The following is a 14,192-nucleotide window of genomic DNA, read 5'->3' as shown; positions in this document are numbered from 1 at the left end:
CGGCAGGAGACCGCCATGTTGAGCCTGGTTCTGCCAGAGGTTTCTTCCCAACGGGAAGTTTTTTCTCTCCACTGTCGCTTCATGTTTGCTCATCATGGGCAGGTTCTCTCAACCTGAACATTAGTCCATCCTTTGTTCTGTTCCCCTTATATACACCACCTCTGCAGTCACTCAGTGCTGGTTCCTGGTTGTTTTGTTGCTCCATCGTTTCCTGGCTCCTCATGTGCGTTTTTTCCTGAAGTTCTCATAGATTTTGGTTTTTAATATTTTTGATTTTTGGATTTTTGCCTCAGTTGTCTGTGGAAACGTAATAAATCTTAGGCTACATTTACACTGCAGTCCTTGATGCTCAATTACAATTTTTTTTGTGAAATCCGATTTTTTTGCATAGCTGTTCACATTTCCAAATATATGTGACTTGTATGTGATCTCATGTGTGAACTGCATTCATACAACCTAAGTGTCCCGGATGCACAGTAGAGGACGCAATGACGTCACAAGCAAGCGTGCTTCGTATTTACGGAAATAAACATGGATGGTAGTGCTGGAGAATATCTAGTGATCTTTCCCAACCTTAAAAACTCAATCTTTCCAAGATGGTTAAACTTAAATACTGCTCTCACATTATCGTCCACCATTGTTGTTGTTTTTCTTGCCCTTTCTTCATTACAAGAAGCAGAATAGTGACCTTTTTCAGGTATTAATGGCGTTCAGGTCAGATGAACGCGGCGTGGCTGTTCAGACGCAGGTCGCATTTGAAACTATCAGATTCGTATCCGATTCAGGACCACATAGCCAAGTGTTCTGGGTTGCATGGGAAAAAAATCGGATCTGTGTTGTTCAGACTGCCGTGAAAAGATCAGATCCAGGTCGCACATGGGCAAAAAAATGTGATTTGGGTCACTTCAGGCTGCGAGGGAACGTAGCCTTTGTGATGGGTTAATGAGGCATCATGAAGTCAAACTGTATTGCTGCTGCGACCGGCTGGACAGATTTGAAGACCCAGTACATGATATCATTGAAGTTATTGTTGTTCACATCACATTGCATTATTTCATATCTATGGTAAAATTGAAAATATCTTTGATATTTTTAGATGCAGCCAATAAATATTGTAAACATTTATCACAAGGTGAACATTTAGGGGAAAATGTGAATAAGGCTGATTGTGGACTAGGATTTTAAATCATATTTTTAAAACAATAAGTGCAGTAAAAACAGTAAAGAAACTAAGAATAAATTTAAAATGAACTTTAATTAAGATAAGTTGAGTGATAACTGAGAGGAAAATGATGACACAATAAGAAAATTGAAATAAAAAGGGCTGAAACGTTCATATTCCATTAGGCTCCAAAATTCTGGATCATTTTAACGATAAACCACAAAACATAACACATTATTTTTTAGTAAATGCATCATTTAAACACAGTTTAGTGAATCAGTCTGTTACAAAAAACTCCTGGATCGGTCACATAATTTTCTGGAAACACACGCTCCACACATGCAGCCACACATCAGTGTTAATGGGCCCATCACTATTAAATCTGTAACTCATCTCTACATTTGGGTCCAAAAAACCTCCACCCAACCTTGACAGATGTATAACTGGCTGTACTTGTTCTGGTTCACTTTCTGAACTAAAATTTAATAAAAATAAAGTTGTAAAAGGAAAACATTTGCTTACCGAACAAGTCCAATGGGCTGGTACTTATAGAAGACACTGTAGTTTGCCCACTCTTCATACAAAAGCTGAGGAGATAATAGAGGAATGGGTTGCATTATTGTTGCATAAAGTCACCGTGCCCATATCCATTCCATTCACATTTCCACCAATCCGAACCCTTCTCCCTCTATTGTTTAGACACTGTACATATTAACAGAACAAAGTTTTTATTTCCTCTTCAATGAGAGCAAAGTGGAAGAGTAGTCAAACATGGGGATTAAAACGGATTCTGTTTTATTTGAGGGCTGTAGGAGTTATTAAGGGTTATAAAATGTTCCTCTTAGAGCTAATTCCATTCTTACCTTTCTGTCGTTAGGTTCAGCACTTTCCTCCTCAATAGCTCCCTAAGAAAAGAACAATGTAGTTATTGGACTAAATGACTAAATATAATGAAGCATTCAAACTGGGTGGACCACTTCATCTTTTCCAATTAGCATGTTTTCTAAACAAAAACAGGGCTTTTTGGGGGGCTACTGAATAAAACCTGGAACTCAACTCTATCTCTGACATTTTGTATTGAAAAAGCTTCCTGGATGGAAGAGAAACGTCTTCAAACTTGGAAACAAAGTCCAGTGGATTGTTTTTAATTTTCTTTTTTTGTAATGAAGCATTATTTAACCATCTGAGAGAGACAGATTAGATCCTCATGGTAAACTCACATTAAGGATATAATTGCTTTTGCATGATTAGAAAATGTAAATTGAATGTCTTAACCTCCACTGGTTCCCCACCGCACAGCTTTGTGTATTTAGATCAGGGGTCACCAACATGGTGCCCGCATGGCACCAAGGGGCCCTCAAGGACCACAAAGGGGTGCCCTTAGAGTCTTCTGAAAATAGAACAACTCAACAGTGAGCTACGTTTGAAATTTCATTGTATTCTGTTGCTCTTCTTTTTTAATCAGTTATGGAACATTTCATCATTTAATCATATATGGCATTTAAGCATTTTTAGAGATTTCAAAATGAAAATGTCTAAATTTAAAGAAACGATAAAGATATGTTTATAATGTATGAAGTTTAGGTGAACGCTGACCCTTGCAATTCATAGGTCAGTATTGGTAGCCCTTCCTGTCACAGAGTACCCCTGAAGTAGCCCTCAACTGTAAAAAGGTTGGTGACCGCTGATTTAGATTGAACACAGTGCTACGCTTGAAAATAACACTGGTTAAACTTTTACATAGACATGTTAAACATCACTAGAAAGCTTAGATTCTGAACCATCCAACCGGCAAGTTCATTTTATGGACCCCCTAAGCACCAAAGCACAATTAATAAACATACACTCACCGGCCACTTTAATAGGTACACCTGTCCAGCTGCTCGTTAACACTTAATTTCTAAGCAGCCAATCACATGGCGGCAACTCAGTGCATTTAGGCATGTAGAACATGGTCAAGACAATCTCCTGCAGTTCAAACCGAGCATCAGTATGGGGAAGAAAGGTGATTTGAGTGACTTTGAACGTGGGATGATTGTTGGTGCCAGAAGGGCTGGTCTGAGTATTTCAGAAACTGCTGATCTACTGGGATTTTCACGCACAACCATCTCTAGGGTTTACAGAGAATGGTCCGAAAAAGAAAAAACATCCAGTGAGCGGCAGTTCTGTGGGCGGGAATACCTTGTTGATGCCAGAGGTCAGAGGAGAATGGCCAGACTGGTTCGAGCTGATAGAAGGGCAACAGTGACTCAAATAACCACCCGTTACAACCAAGGTGGGCAGAAGAGCATCTCCTAACGCACAGTACGTCGAACTTTGAGGCAGATGGGCTACAGCAGCAGAAGACCACACCGGGTGCCACTCCTTTCAGCTAAGAACAGGAAACTGAGGCTACAATTTGCACAAGCTCATCGAAATTGGACAATAGAAGATTGGAAAAACGTTGCCTGGTCTGATGAGTCTCGATTTCTGCTGCGACATTCGGATGGTAGGGTCAGAATTTGGCGTCTACAACATGAAAGCAAGGATCCATCCTGCCTTGTATCAACGGTTCAGGCTGGTGGTGGTGGTGTCATGGTGTGGGGAATATTTTCTTGGCACTCTTTGGGCCCCTTGGTACCAATTGAGCATCGTTGCAACGCCACAGCCTACCTGAGTATTGTTGCTGACCATGTCCATCCCTTTATGACCACAATGTACCCAACTTCTGATGGCTACTTTCAGCAGGATAATGCGCCATGTCATAAAGCTGGAATCATCTCAGACTGGTTTCTTGAACATGACAATGAGTTCACTGTACTCAAATGGCCTCCACAGTCACCAGATCTCAATCCAATAGAGCATCTTTGGGATGTGGTGGAACGGGAGATTCGCATCATGGATGTGCAGCCGACAAATCTGCGGCAACTGTGTGATGCCATCATGTCAATATGGACCAAACTCCCTGAGGAATGCTTCCAGCACCTTGTTGAATCTACAGTATGCCACGAATAATTGAGGCAGTTCTGAAGGCAAAAGGGGGTCCAACCCGTTACTAGCATGGTGTACCTAATAAAGTGGCCGGTGAGTGTATAGCAGCATGTTAAATCAGAATTTTTAAAATAAAGCTCTGACTTCCTACCTCTGAAGCGAAAAATCCAATCTTAGATTGTTTATATTACATTTGTCCATAAGAGTCCCCCAATAAAAACTAATCCAGTGTATTTGTAATAAAAACATTCCATGAGGAGAAAATCGTCACATAAAGTCAATTTTCTTTTACCCTCTCCTTCTCAGCCGCCTACTCCTAAAGTCCGTCTGCTATTGGTTAAGTCCACAGGAAATGTTTGGATCTGTAACCGAGTGAATTACCTTTAAAACAAGGCTAAACATGGGTCATTTTAACAGTGCAGCCTGGATATATAGCCGGGCGTAAAGGCACAACGGAAGATCTAAACCTGGGTCATTGCACACTGTTAGATAGTTAGAAAAAATGTTAGAAAAATTAACAAATATTTGCTTCAAAAATGTTCTGTGTCCATCAAAAGGCTCCAGTTTGGTTTTTGGGGTAAACTTGTTGTGTAAAAGCAATAAGCACAATTTGGGGCATAATTGCAGAGGCTTGGAGATGCTAATGACTCCAGAAGTTAAAAGTCCCACAGGTCTAGAACTGTTATACCTAGAGTCCTGAAATGTTCTGCAGTTGTGGCAGAACAAATGTAATACAATGAGAGATGCCTATATTCAAGCATGTCTTTGTTACCGCTGTTCAAAAATGACCTATCATTTTCGAGAAGAAAAACTCCCAACTATGAGTCCTGTATTAACTGCTGCAGTCTAGGGTGTGTTTTAGTAACACTGTTTTCATTAATATTTTCACTAGAAGGTGTTAACTTTCAAATAATGTATCAGACGTATAATTTGGGCTTACAGTTTCTTAGTAATTTGCTTTTCTATTTGGGCATGCAAAAAGGTGAGTTTTGCTTAAAAATAGGTGGATGTTAAGATTAAAAATGTTAAAGAAAAGAGAATATTCTGATAAATATCAAAGGGGGAAACAAACAGACAAATGGCTTCGTCCATCATCAGAGAAGCTTTTATTTAACTCAGGGCTTGAAAAGTTAATCCTTACAACAACCTAAGAATGAGGTCCATTCATCCTGTGGCAAAATTCCCTGAGTTATCCTTTTTGTGTAAGTTAGTTCCCTGAGGAATGTCCAAACCTCTAGAATGGAGAAACTAAACATCCCAAAGGATGATTGGTTCAACACAGAGAAGCCAGCTCCAGACGGAAAGACACCTCAGAGATCAGGTAAACCTCATGAGAGCAGTGCACCTTTCCACCCCTCCCCGTCTACTTCATCAGTATTGGACATATGTGAGGTTTTGTGCATTTGCATTGCTTACATCATGAAGAGGATAGGCTGCTGTATAAATCCCACTACCAAGGAGACTGGTGATTCCTGTCAGGGAAAAACAAAAACAAGATCACATGAAAAGAATCACACATCTCTGACCTTCGTTGTTCTTATAATAAAATCAGTTTAACTTATGGTTATGAAAAAAGTAAGTAAGAGCAACAGAGCAGCTTCAACACTACGGAAAGAATCTCAGCCTAAACAGTTTACTGCAGAAGACAAGAACATGGAAAGGTAACGATATAACTCCTAAAATCCAAAAAAGGAGTTATAGCAAACTATCAGTAATGCATTTACACCTGTCTGTGTTACATTTACTGTCATGATCTTGGCACTGATTAATGGCTTAATTACTCATTCCATTCACCTGTCTAACTCTGCCCAGTTTCTCATTTCTGCTCATCGGATCCACCTGCTCCTGCCTCTATTTAAGTTGCTTGCATCCAGTCATCGAGTCCAGAGTATTCTTGTTAGTCTTTCTGATTACCTGAGTCTGACCTGTTCTGCCTCTCCACTGCTGATCTGTTTGCCTGACTTGGCTTCGGACTCCTGCATGTTCTTTGGGACACTCTGGGCAGCGCCCACCTCATCTTGTTGGCAGCCCACTGGCTGGATCCTACCTCATTCTCTGATTATGGACTGAACTTGTAATCCAGAGTTTCCTGCCTCAGACGCTCAGGCCGCTGCCATTGCAGACCCCCTGGCCCATAGTTTTAATAAACACCTTCTGAATAATCCGTCTGTCTTGTCTGAATACTGGGTACCCTGATCTGAGTCATGACATTTACAGCACCATCTATTTTCAAAAAAATCTATACAGGCCAAATTAATGTCAAAGGAATTGAACCAAATGACAACTAAAAAGCCACTGCATATTATTAAGGTTTACGTCACAAACAGGTGAACTTTAAAAGGACTAAAGGGAAGCTTACAGAAAAACCTAGAATAAATATCTTTGGCAGTTTGGAGCATGCAATGTAGGGAGGCTGGAAGAAAAGGTGTTCTGATCAGATGAGAGTGAACTTCAACTTTCTTGCAAACCAGGAAATTATTGAGCAGAATTAATTAGTTTTCCTCTTTGCTGTTTTAGTCCTGTGAACACCATGAGGGCCACTTTGCTATGTTGCTGTATTCTACTTTTAACTATGTTTTTTTTAACCCATCTAGGGACAAGTGCTCTGAATTAGCTTCACTTTATGATACAAACATCAGGCTTCACAACAGTTTATCTATGTTGCTGTGTCAGTCCCTATCAAGTAAACAAAAGAAATGATTAGATGGCTGGAGCTAAATGATCTCTCACTGTGGTACAACTTTGCTTCTTGGCCTTTTCCGTGTGAGTAATGAACATTTGAACAGAAGGGGAATTTTATTGGTTCTCAGTGGAAGCTGGTAGGTAGGGGTTCGCCATCATGTCTCTCCCGTTAGAACTGGGAGCTCAACGGATGAAGCTTTTGGTTTTCTGTGTTTGATCTTATCATTGAATGGAGCGGATTGGTCTGTTATTTTGGCCTTAGGGACTGACATTTAAAGTTTCCCAATCATGGCTCTTTGTATGTCCTGCAGGTGGTTTTCCACTGACATTATTTCATTCAGTGCTTCTTCTGTTGGAACACATCATTACTGTTCAGTAGGAAGCATCAAACACTTAATAGAACTAACATCACTGCTGACATGCTGGTATGCATTCAATCATGATCCTGCTGCTTAAGCTTAATACCATTTTCTGGTGTTTTTTGTTCAGTTCAAATTTAAGTGTTTCAGTTACACTTTGATTCATGTCATTCAGTGTTTTCTTGGTCATTGGTTTCTTTTCCATTTTGTGCGATCATAGTTCTAGTTATATTGGTGTTATATTGGTGTGATTCTAGTTATATTTCAGCTGTGTTGTATTTGTTGAGTTACTCTCTGTCTCCCCTTTGTGCCAGTCTGCTCTCCCCAGGCTCCCTTCTAGTTGCTTCTATCCACACCTGCTCCCTATCAGCTGATTAGCCCATTCTTTGTTCTGTCTCCCATATATACACCTCCTGTTCAGTTCCTCATTGCAAATGGAAAGGAGACTGGCACAAGGGGGAGACAAAGTAACTCAAAAAAATACAACACACCTTGAATATAACTAGAAAACAACTAGAATCACACAAAATGTAAAAGAAACCAATGACATAAATCACAGTTTAACAGAAAACTCAAAAATTTAACTTAAACTTAAAGAACCAAAAAGTCCAGAAAGGGGAGAATCACGACACTTTCTGGAGTTTGATTTAGAACCTGTTAATTTAAGCAGAAACCTCTGACTGTCCCAGGAGATATTTAAACCTGAGCCTTGTTACTATCTCTGCTTCTGTGGCCCCAGGAAACTGGGCTGATGGTATCAATGTCTTTTATCCTACATTGATTTGAAACATGACCGATTATGATATATGAAAAACATGCATCTTCTATTTTATCTACATTGAATTTCTACAATAAAGACAAGATCATGCCATAGTGTTGGGGCTATGGAGTGATGCAAAGCAGAACAGAAGTAGGTTCAGACTCACCCATGCTGTAGTTAGCCTTGAATTTGGTTCGTTTTAATATTTCATACACCTAATAAAGAATAAACAAAGTTATTGGCATGGTGTCAACAGCAAAACATTTACATGCAGGTGTCTACCTGGCAGGGCTTGGTTCAACATACAGCTAAAGGAATTATGTTATCCAGAACCTTTATCACATTTCTACAGTGTTTTTGTTTTGTTTGTATTATTTAGTTAAAAATAGTTTCCTTGGTGCATTTACAGATTGACCAAGGGGGCTGGTTTTAGTCATTTAATTAAACTTGAATATGTTCTTCAGATCATCAGTTAAAGCCAGCTAACTGACCAGTCTGGATTACCAAATGATTAACAGTTCAGCAAGTTTAACAAACCCTTTTGTTGCTTTGCATAGTTTAGTTCATGGATAAAAGTTTGTTTCTGGAAGAACAGTCAGGTTTGGATTTATTACTGGGACTTACTATGGAACTCCTGGTTTTGCTGTCAAAGAAGTTATCTTTGTCTGAGAGGTCAAACCTGTTAACACAGAAAAATGAAAACAGATCACTTTGTCTTTTTCAGGAACTATTAATATTATTCCAAACAAAACTCTACTTTTTAAAAAGCATAAAAGGTTTGATGTCCAAATGATCCGTTTTATGGCCACTTCATAAGACTCATCAGACTCTGCTCTGTTAGGCGTCTATCGTGATCAGTTTTCATCTGAAGGTCTTAGTATGTCGTCCATCAATCAATTTTCTAACACGTTTATCCTGAGTGGGGTCGCGAGGGGTGCCGGTGCCCATCTCCAGCAGTCATTGGGCGAGAAGCGAAGTGTTTTTAAAACATATTTATTTATATTAATATATAAAACCATTGTTTCCTGTGTCGCTCTGATCCCATAACAGGCCTTTCAACATCTTTAAGGGGACTTTTATTCACCGTGCAACAACATTTCATGTCACTGCTGTGTGGATAATCAATTAATTTATTCATTAATTCATTGTTTGTTAGAACATGTCTGGAATTCCGACTGTTCAATAATTGCCTCTAAAATGACAGTCAGCTGATTCTTTCAGTCACTGCATTTACAGACAGCAGCCAATGTAACTCTGCACAGTAACACTGACATAGCTCCACTGAGAAAACCTGGAAGCCTTTCCTGCTAAAGAAAATCTGGATCTGATGATCTGTGAACCTTTGGCCTCTGAGAGGATTTCACTGGAACTATAACTGACAGAAGCTCAACAGAACAGGTCTGATCTACACCTTTAGGCAGGATTAACATTGCACAACGTCTTGCCAGATTTCTGCTCCGGTCTGCACCAGACTCATGGAAACAACTACTTTTTATCTGACTATATAGCTCAACAGCATTGACCTGTTGCTTCAAACATTACTTAATAGCTGACTTCTTTATATTTCAACAAAACCCTGAGCTTGTGCAATTCTCACAGTTCTGCCAGACAAGATGGATCCTTTGCTGCTGCTGCAGTGAGATGTTCTGTTAATATAATAAATATTATATTATATATATATAATAGAGGGATTGATCACCTAGGAGATTCAGAGTTTCAGGAATTTCTGGAAGTGGTCAGATATTTATTGATCAGAAAGCAGCTTCACTTTTCCTTTTAAAGATCCATGCCTGCATAGTGTTGGTGATGGTAGTGTTGTTATGGGTTAATTGGTGCCGTAATAATTAATATACACTCTGTGGGGAAGCTGTGTTGTTTGTGATGCAAACACTTCTAGAATGTTACAGAATGTTACACTCCTCTCCCAGCTGACATTTTGACTAGATATAAATGTTAGCTTACAGGTGCTGCTTCTCCCTGGAGAATGAGTGGGACAGGTGCTTGATGTTCTTGGAATGATGTTCCTCAACATTAGGACGCAACGGCTCCAGAGCTTTATTGACCAGGGAGCTGATTTTCTTCACAACGCTGCTTGATTGTTTGACCTCATAGACCTGAAAAAAACAAAAGACAGACCTCAGTCCCTGTTACCCCTCAATCACTGTTGTCCTGTAGTCACTGTCATACCTCTATCAGATATCCATCTATCAGAGTCAAGGACAGCGACATGTGCCTATCTCCAGCAGGTTTTGGGTAAAAAGCATTTTAAGGCGCATGCCTTTAGTTTCTGGTCAAAAACATCTCAACACTGGGGCTGAAACACTAGAACTTCAAACATATATACTATGTTCTAAATGTCACTGCCTGTGTATGCATCATAGCATGCACAAGCACGAGTCAGGGGCTATGACTAAAGGGAAAACCTTGACTCCAGAACCTTGAGGGTTCGAACCACCATGAAGAGAATGTGCATTTCAGTCAGTGCTATAAATGTCTGGAAGAAACTCAAAAAAGAGATGCAGCAATGTCCAAGCATGAGTCTGTTTAAAAAAAAAAAAAGACTCAAACTGATGTTTTTCAGCATGTACCGTGATGAGGAGGGGAGAAGGTGGCACTGTGGGGCGAGAGGTCGGACCGGTGGGGGGAACAGGTGGAGGGACTGGTGTTGGGATGTGGCACTGATGATTGGGGGGGTGGGGAGTTGCAGTACTCTGAGTGCCTATGTAAAAGGGTGTAAATGTGGTTCTTGCCCTGATGTGTTTGTTTAGGTATGTATATGTACGTTTACATGTATGTATGTATATAGATGTGTGTGTGTGTATACATTATATATATATGTTTAGTAATAAAAACAAACAAAAATAGCCCAGCATGTTTGAGAAAAAGGCTGAAAGACTTTAGGAACCCGTTGAACGTACCTTCTTGGTGGGCATCTTTAGCTTCATTAATTCAGCCTCTCGACAGAGAACGCTCCACGGCGCGTGAATCTTTACGAAGCCTAGACCGGGAATCATTGCCTGCCAGACACACACAATATGAATTTCTATATGATACTGTTCTACATTCAGCACAAATAAATAAACATTCAATATAAACTGTATTAAAGAAATATCTTAGTTTATTTTTTTTTTAAAGAATGTTAAGATCCTTAACATTATTAAGATTATTATTTTAGCTTCTCTTTATAGCTATAAAGCTGCAAAAATCTGCTCCTGGTTTGAATTTTAACCAACAGACTTTACCTGTTGGAGTTTATTTAGAATAAAACATTAAAACAGGCTTAGATTGTTTCTGGCCAAATTCAGCATAATAACAATGACTCAGCATATACACCAGTGACGGCTGGAGGTGCCATAGATGCCAATTTTCATGAAGTTACAGCTAAATATTTCTATAGCTCATAACTGTGTCCCTCTGAACCTTAGGCTAAACAAAAACACTTGCAGGTCAGCAGGGTTTTTTTTCAATAATGAATGTTTGCTGAACTCAAATTATTCTTTCCACATTTATGTGAATTAAAAAAAAAAGTGAGAACAGCAGAGAGGATCATGGGGGCTCCTCTTCCCTCCATTAAAGACATTTCATCCCAGCGCTGTGTGTCCCGAGCCCGTGACATCATCAATGACCCCTCACCCCCCCACCATGGACTGTTTTCCCTGCTGCCCTCTGGGAAGAGGCTTCACAGCATTCAATGCAGGACCAGCATGACACTGATAACACCAAACCAAAACACTGCATACTGGCACCATAGATGTTAATGCTCTGAACTTCCATATCAATTCGTTTTTTTCTCCTACACTGTTTGTATTTGATCACTGCTGCACTTTAAGAAAATGGAAATGTTATTAAATCTGTAAAAACAGATTGTATAGAAAACGACAAAAAAGTTGTCTAAATTTACAAAGAGAAATAATGAACAACATTGATAAAAAAAATATGCAAGAGTTCAGTTTGACACAATTTATCAACATGATAAAATTTAGATTTTATTTGCTACATTACTTCAAATTAAATTCATGAAGGGATTGAAAGAAATATCAAAAAGAATTAAATAGAAAAGCAGAGATAGGCCGACTCTTTTTGATTTTTCTCTGTTTAGACTCACTGATAGAATACTGGATACAAAATAAAATAAATGTTGGACTGAATTGCCTAAATTGTCTAAAACAGGACTTTGTGATTTATTGTCTGTTTTCTTTTGCTAAATGAAAAATTGTTGCGTAACAAATAACCACAGAATCTGAAAATGAAATGATCTAAATGTCTAGATAAGAAAATCATGTTTCTGTACAGATCTAGAGAAAAACGCTTCTCTCTAAACCAAAGTCTTTATGGCTAAATCATTTTATCAGTAAACCTAAAAGTTATCTGGCACCAAACCTGAAACCAGAACTAAATCCTCATTTTCCAAACTGAAACCAAGTGATTTTAGGAAAAGAATTTGATTGTTTTTGTTTTTCTGTGGAATCAGTTGCAATCCAGCGATGAAGCTGAAAGTAGAGGTAGAAAACAATCTGAAGATAAACTTAATAAAGCAAAAATAAATTCATTTATATGAGTAATATCAGTTATTTGTTGTATTTACAAACATATTTTTGTTTTGTTTTTGTTTTTTCAAAATTCCCATTAAAGTCAGTTCTTGGTTATCCAAACAGAAGAGCAGGAACTTTTGTTCTTGTATGAGAGCTAGAGGTTTTGGCGTTTCTGCAGGATTCTAACCATCAACCATTGCAAAATGCACCCAGATCTAAATGAGAAATAAATATTTAAAATCTGTTGTTTCGTGCAGCATGAGCATTAAAATCAGGCTGAATATTTCTGTATTAGTTTTTCTATCCATGTAAAATGCAGCCATTAAACTTTTTAGAAATGAAAACATTGACTCACTTCCTCGTCTTTTTCCAGCTCCAGCCCCATGTCTTTCAGGTTTTTCTCAAACTCCTCCCTCCTGAAGGCTTTGTGATCCTCGTGGCTGTTAAACGTCTCTCCCAGAACGCCCATTTCCACATCAGCCACCGTGGATCCGGCTTGGACCGGCTTGTTGGGACTTGGGTTGCCGGAGACAGGATTCTCCGTCAGACTGTGGTCTGACTGTCGACTAGAACGGCCTCCACCTGACTTCCTCAGAGGATAAGTGAGAACGTAGTCAACGCGCCGCTGACCATCCTGGAAAAAAAGCCCATGATAGCAGCTGGTGCTTTCCTCCGGACTGAGGGCCTAAGATCAGCAAAGACAATAATGGAGAGGATTGAAGATTCAGAAAACCTGGGATAGAAAAGCAGCGTTGTTCCTTACAGTTTAGAAACAAGAGGAAAACGTTGCTACTGTGCAGTGAAGTAGATCTGAAGACTGTAAAGTAGCTCTGAGTAGTCAGTGCTTTAGCCAAAGGAGGGCTGATGAGCAGCCAGACAGTTTATTTCCATTTATTTAAATGTCTGGGTTACATGACGTACTTAGATGGACAGAAGCTGCTGTGTAGATCAGTTTGAACATCCCAGCTTTCTCACAGTATTTTGTTGAATCAACTAAGAGGATAATTGAATGAGTAAAACAAGCAGCGGGTTTATGTCATGGTTTTGGTTCTGCTTAAATTTTATTTTTGAGTTTTCATTTATCTTATGTCCATCCTTGTGTTCTAGTTATTTTTGACTGTATTTGAGTTCTTAGATATTTCTTGTTTGCCCTCTAGCATCATTCTTCTTCTCCCTAGCTCCCTTCTAGACTCCTTTGTCCACACCTGCTCCCAATCTGCTGAATAGCCTGGTTTTTGTTTCTCTCTCCCATATATGCACCTCTGGCTGAGTCACTGCAGCTGGTTTGTCATCATTTCTTTGCCCCCTTGTTGTTAGAATTCCTGGTTTTCGGTATTTTTGTGCATTTTGTGGATTTCTTTGTGAAATTCTGCATCTGTTATGCTATTTTGTTATTAAATCTGCAAGTAACCACCATCAGCTTCAGTGTCTTTGTTTGGGTCCTGTCAAACCTCCACCCAACTGGACAGTTTGTAAGTAGTCAGTCGTAGCCCTGCTGCATTGCAGTAAGAAGGTCCTGGGTTTAATTCTTTCTGCATGGAGTTTGCATGTTCTCCCTGTGCATGCATGGCTTCCCTCCTGGTTCCTCCCACAGTCCTAAAACATGACTGTTAAGTCGTCCTTAGGCGTGTGGGGATGGCACTGTGTCTCTGTGTTGGACTGTGATGGACTGGCAACCTGTCCATGGATGGATGGATGGATGGATGGATGGATGGATGGATGGATGG

The 14,192-nt window shown here is 39.5% G+C and overlaps 1 protein-coding gene across 1 annotated transcript in view; it reads right to left on the bottom strand.

The window, feature by feature from the left end:
• Positions 1 to 14,192, bottom strand: part of LOC107092779 (anoctamin-1-like) — a 23,905-nt gene that overhangs the window by 2,374 nt on the left and 7,339 nt on the right. The window contains exons 2-9 of the mRNA XM_015387432.1: positions 12,821 to 13,150; positions 10,852 to 10,950; positions 9,896 to 10,047; positions 8,558 to 8,612; positions 8,100 to 8,148; positions 5,549 to 5,604; positions 2,026 to 2,067; positions 1,685 to 1,749 (exon numbers count right to left, since the gene is read on the bottom strand). Of these exons, the coding sequence (XP_015242918.1) occupies positions 1,685 to 1,749; positions 2,026 to 2,067; positions 5,549 to 5,604; positions 8,100 to 8,148; positions 8,558 to 8,612; positions 9,896 to 10,047; positions 10,852 to 10,950; positions 12,821 to 13,150 (848 nt within the window). The remainder of the gene's footprint in view (positions 1 to 1,684; positions 1,750 to 2,025; positions 2,068 to 5,548; positions 5,605 to 8,099; positions 8,149 to 8,557; positions 8,613 to 9,895; positions 10,048 to 10,851; positions 10,951 to 12,820; positions 13,151 to 14,192) is intronic.

This window comes from Cyprinodon variegatus, unplaced genomic scaffold, assembly GCF_000732505.1.
Source record: "Cyprinodon variegatus isolate N-32 unplaced genomic scaffold, C_variegatus-1.0 Scaffold394, whole genome shotgun sequence".
NCBI classification, from domain to species: Eukaryota; Metazoa; Chordata; class Actinopteri; order Cyprinodontiformes; family Cyprinodontidae; genus Cyprinodon; species Cyprinodon variegatus.
This window is presented reverse-complemented; position numbering and strand designations above follow the sequence as displayed.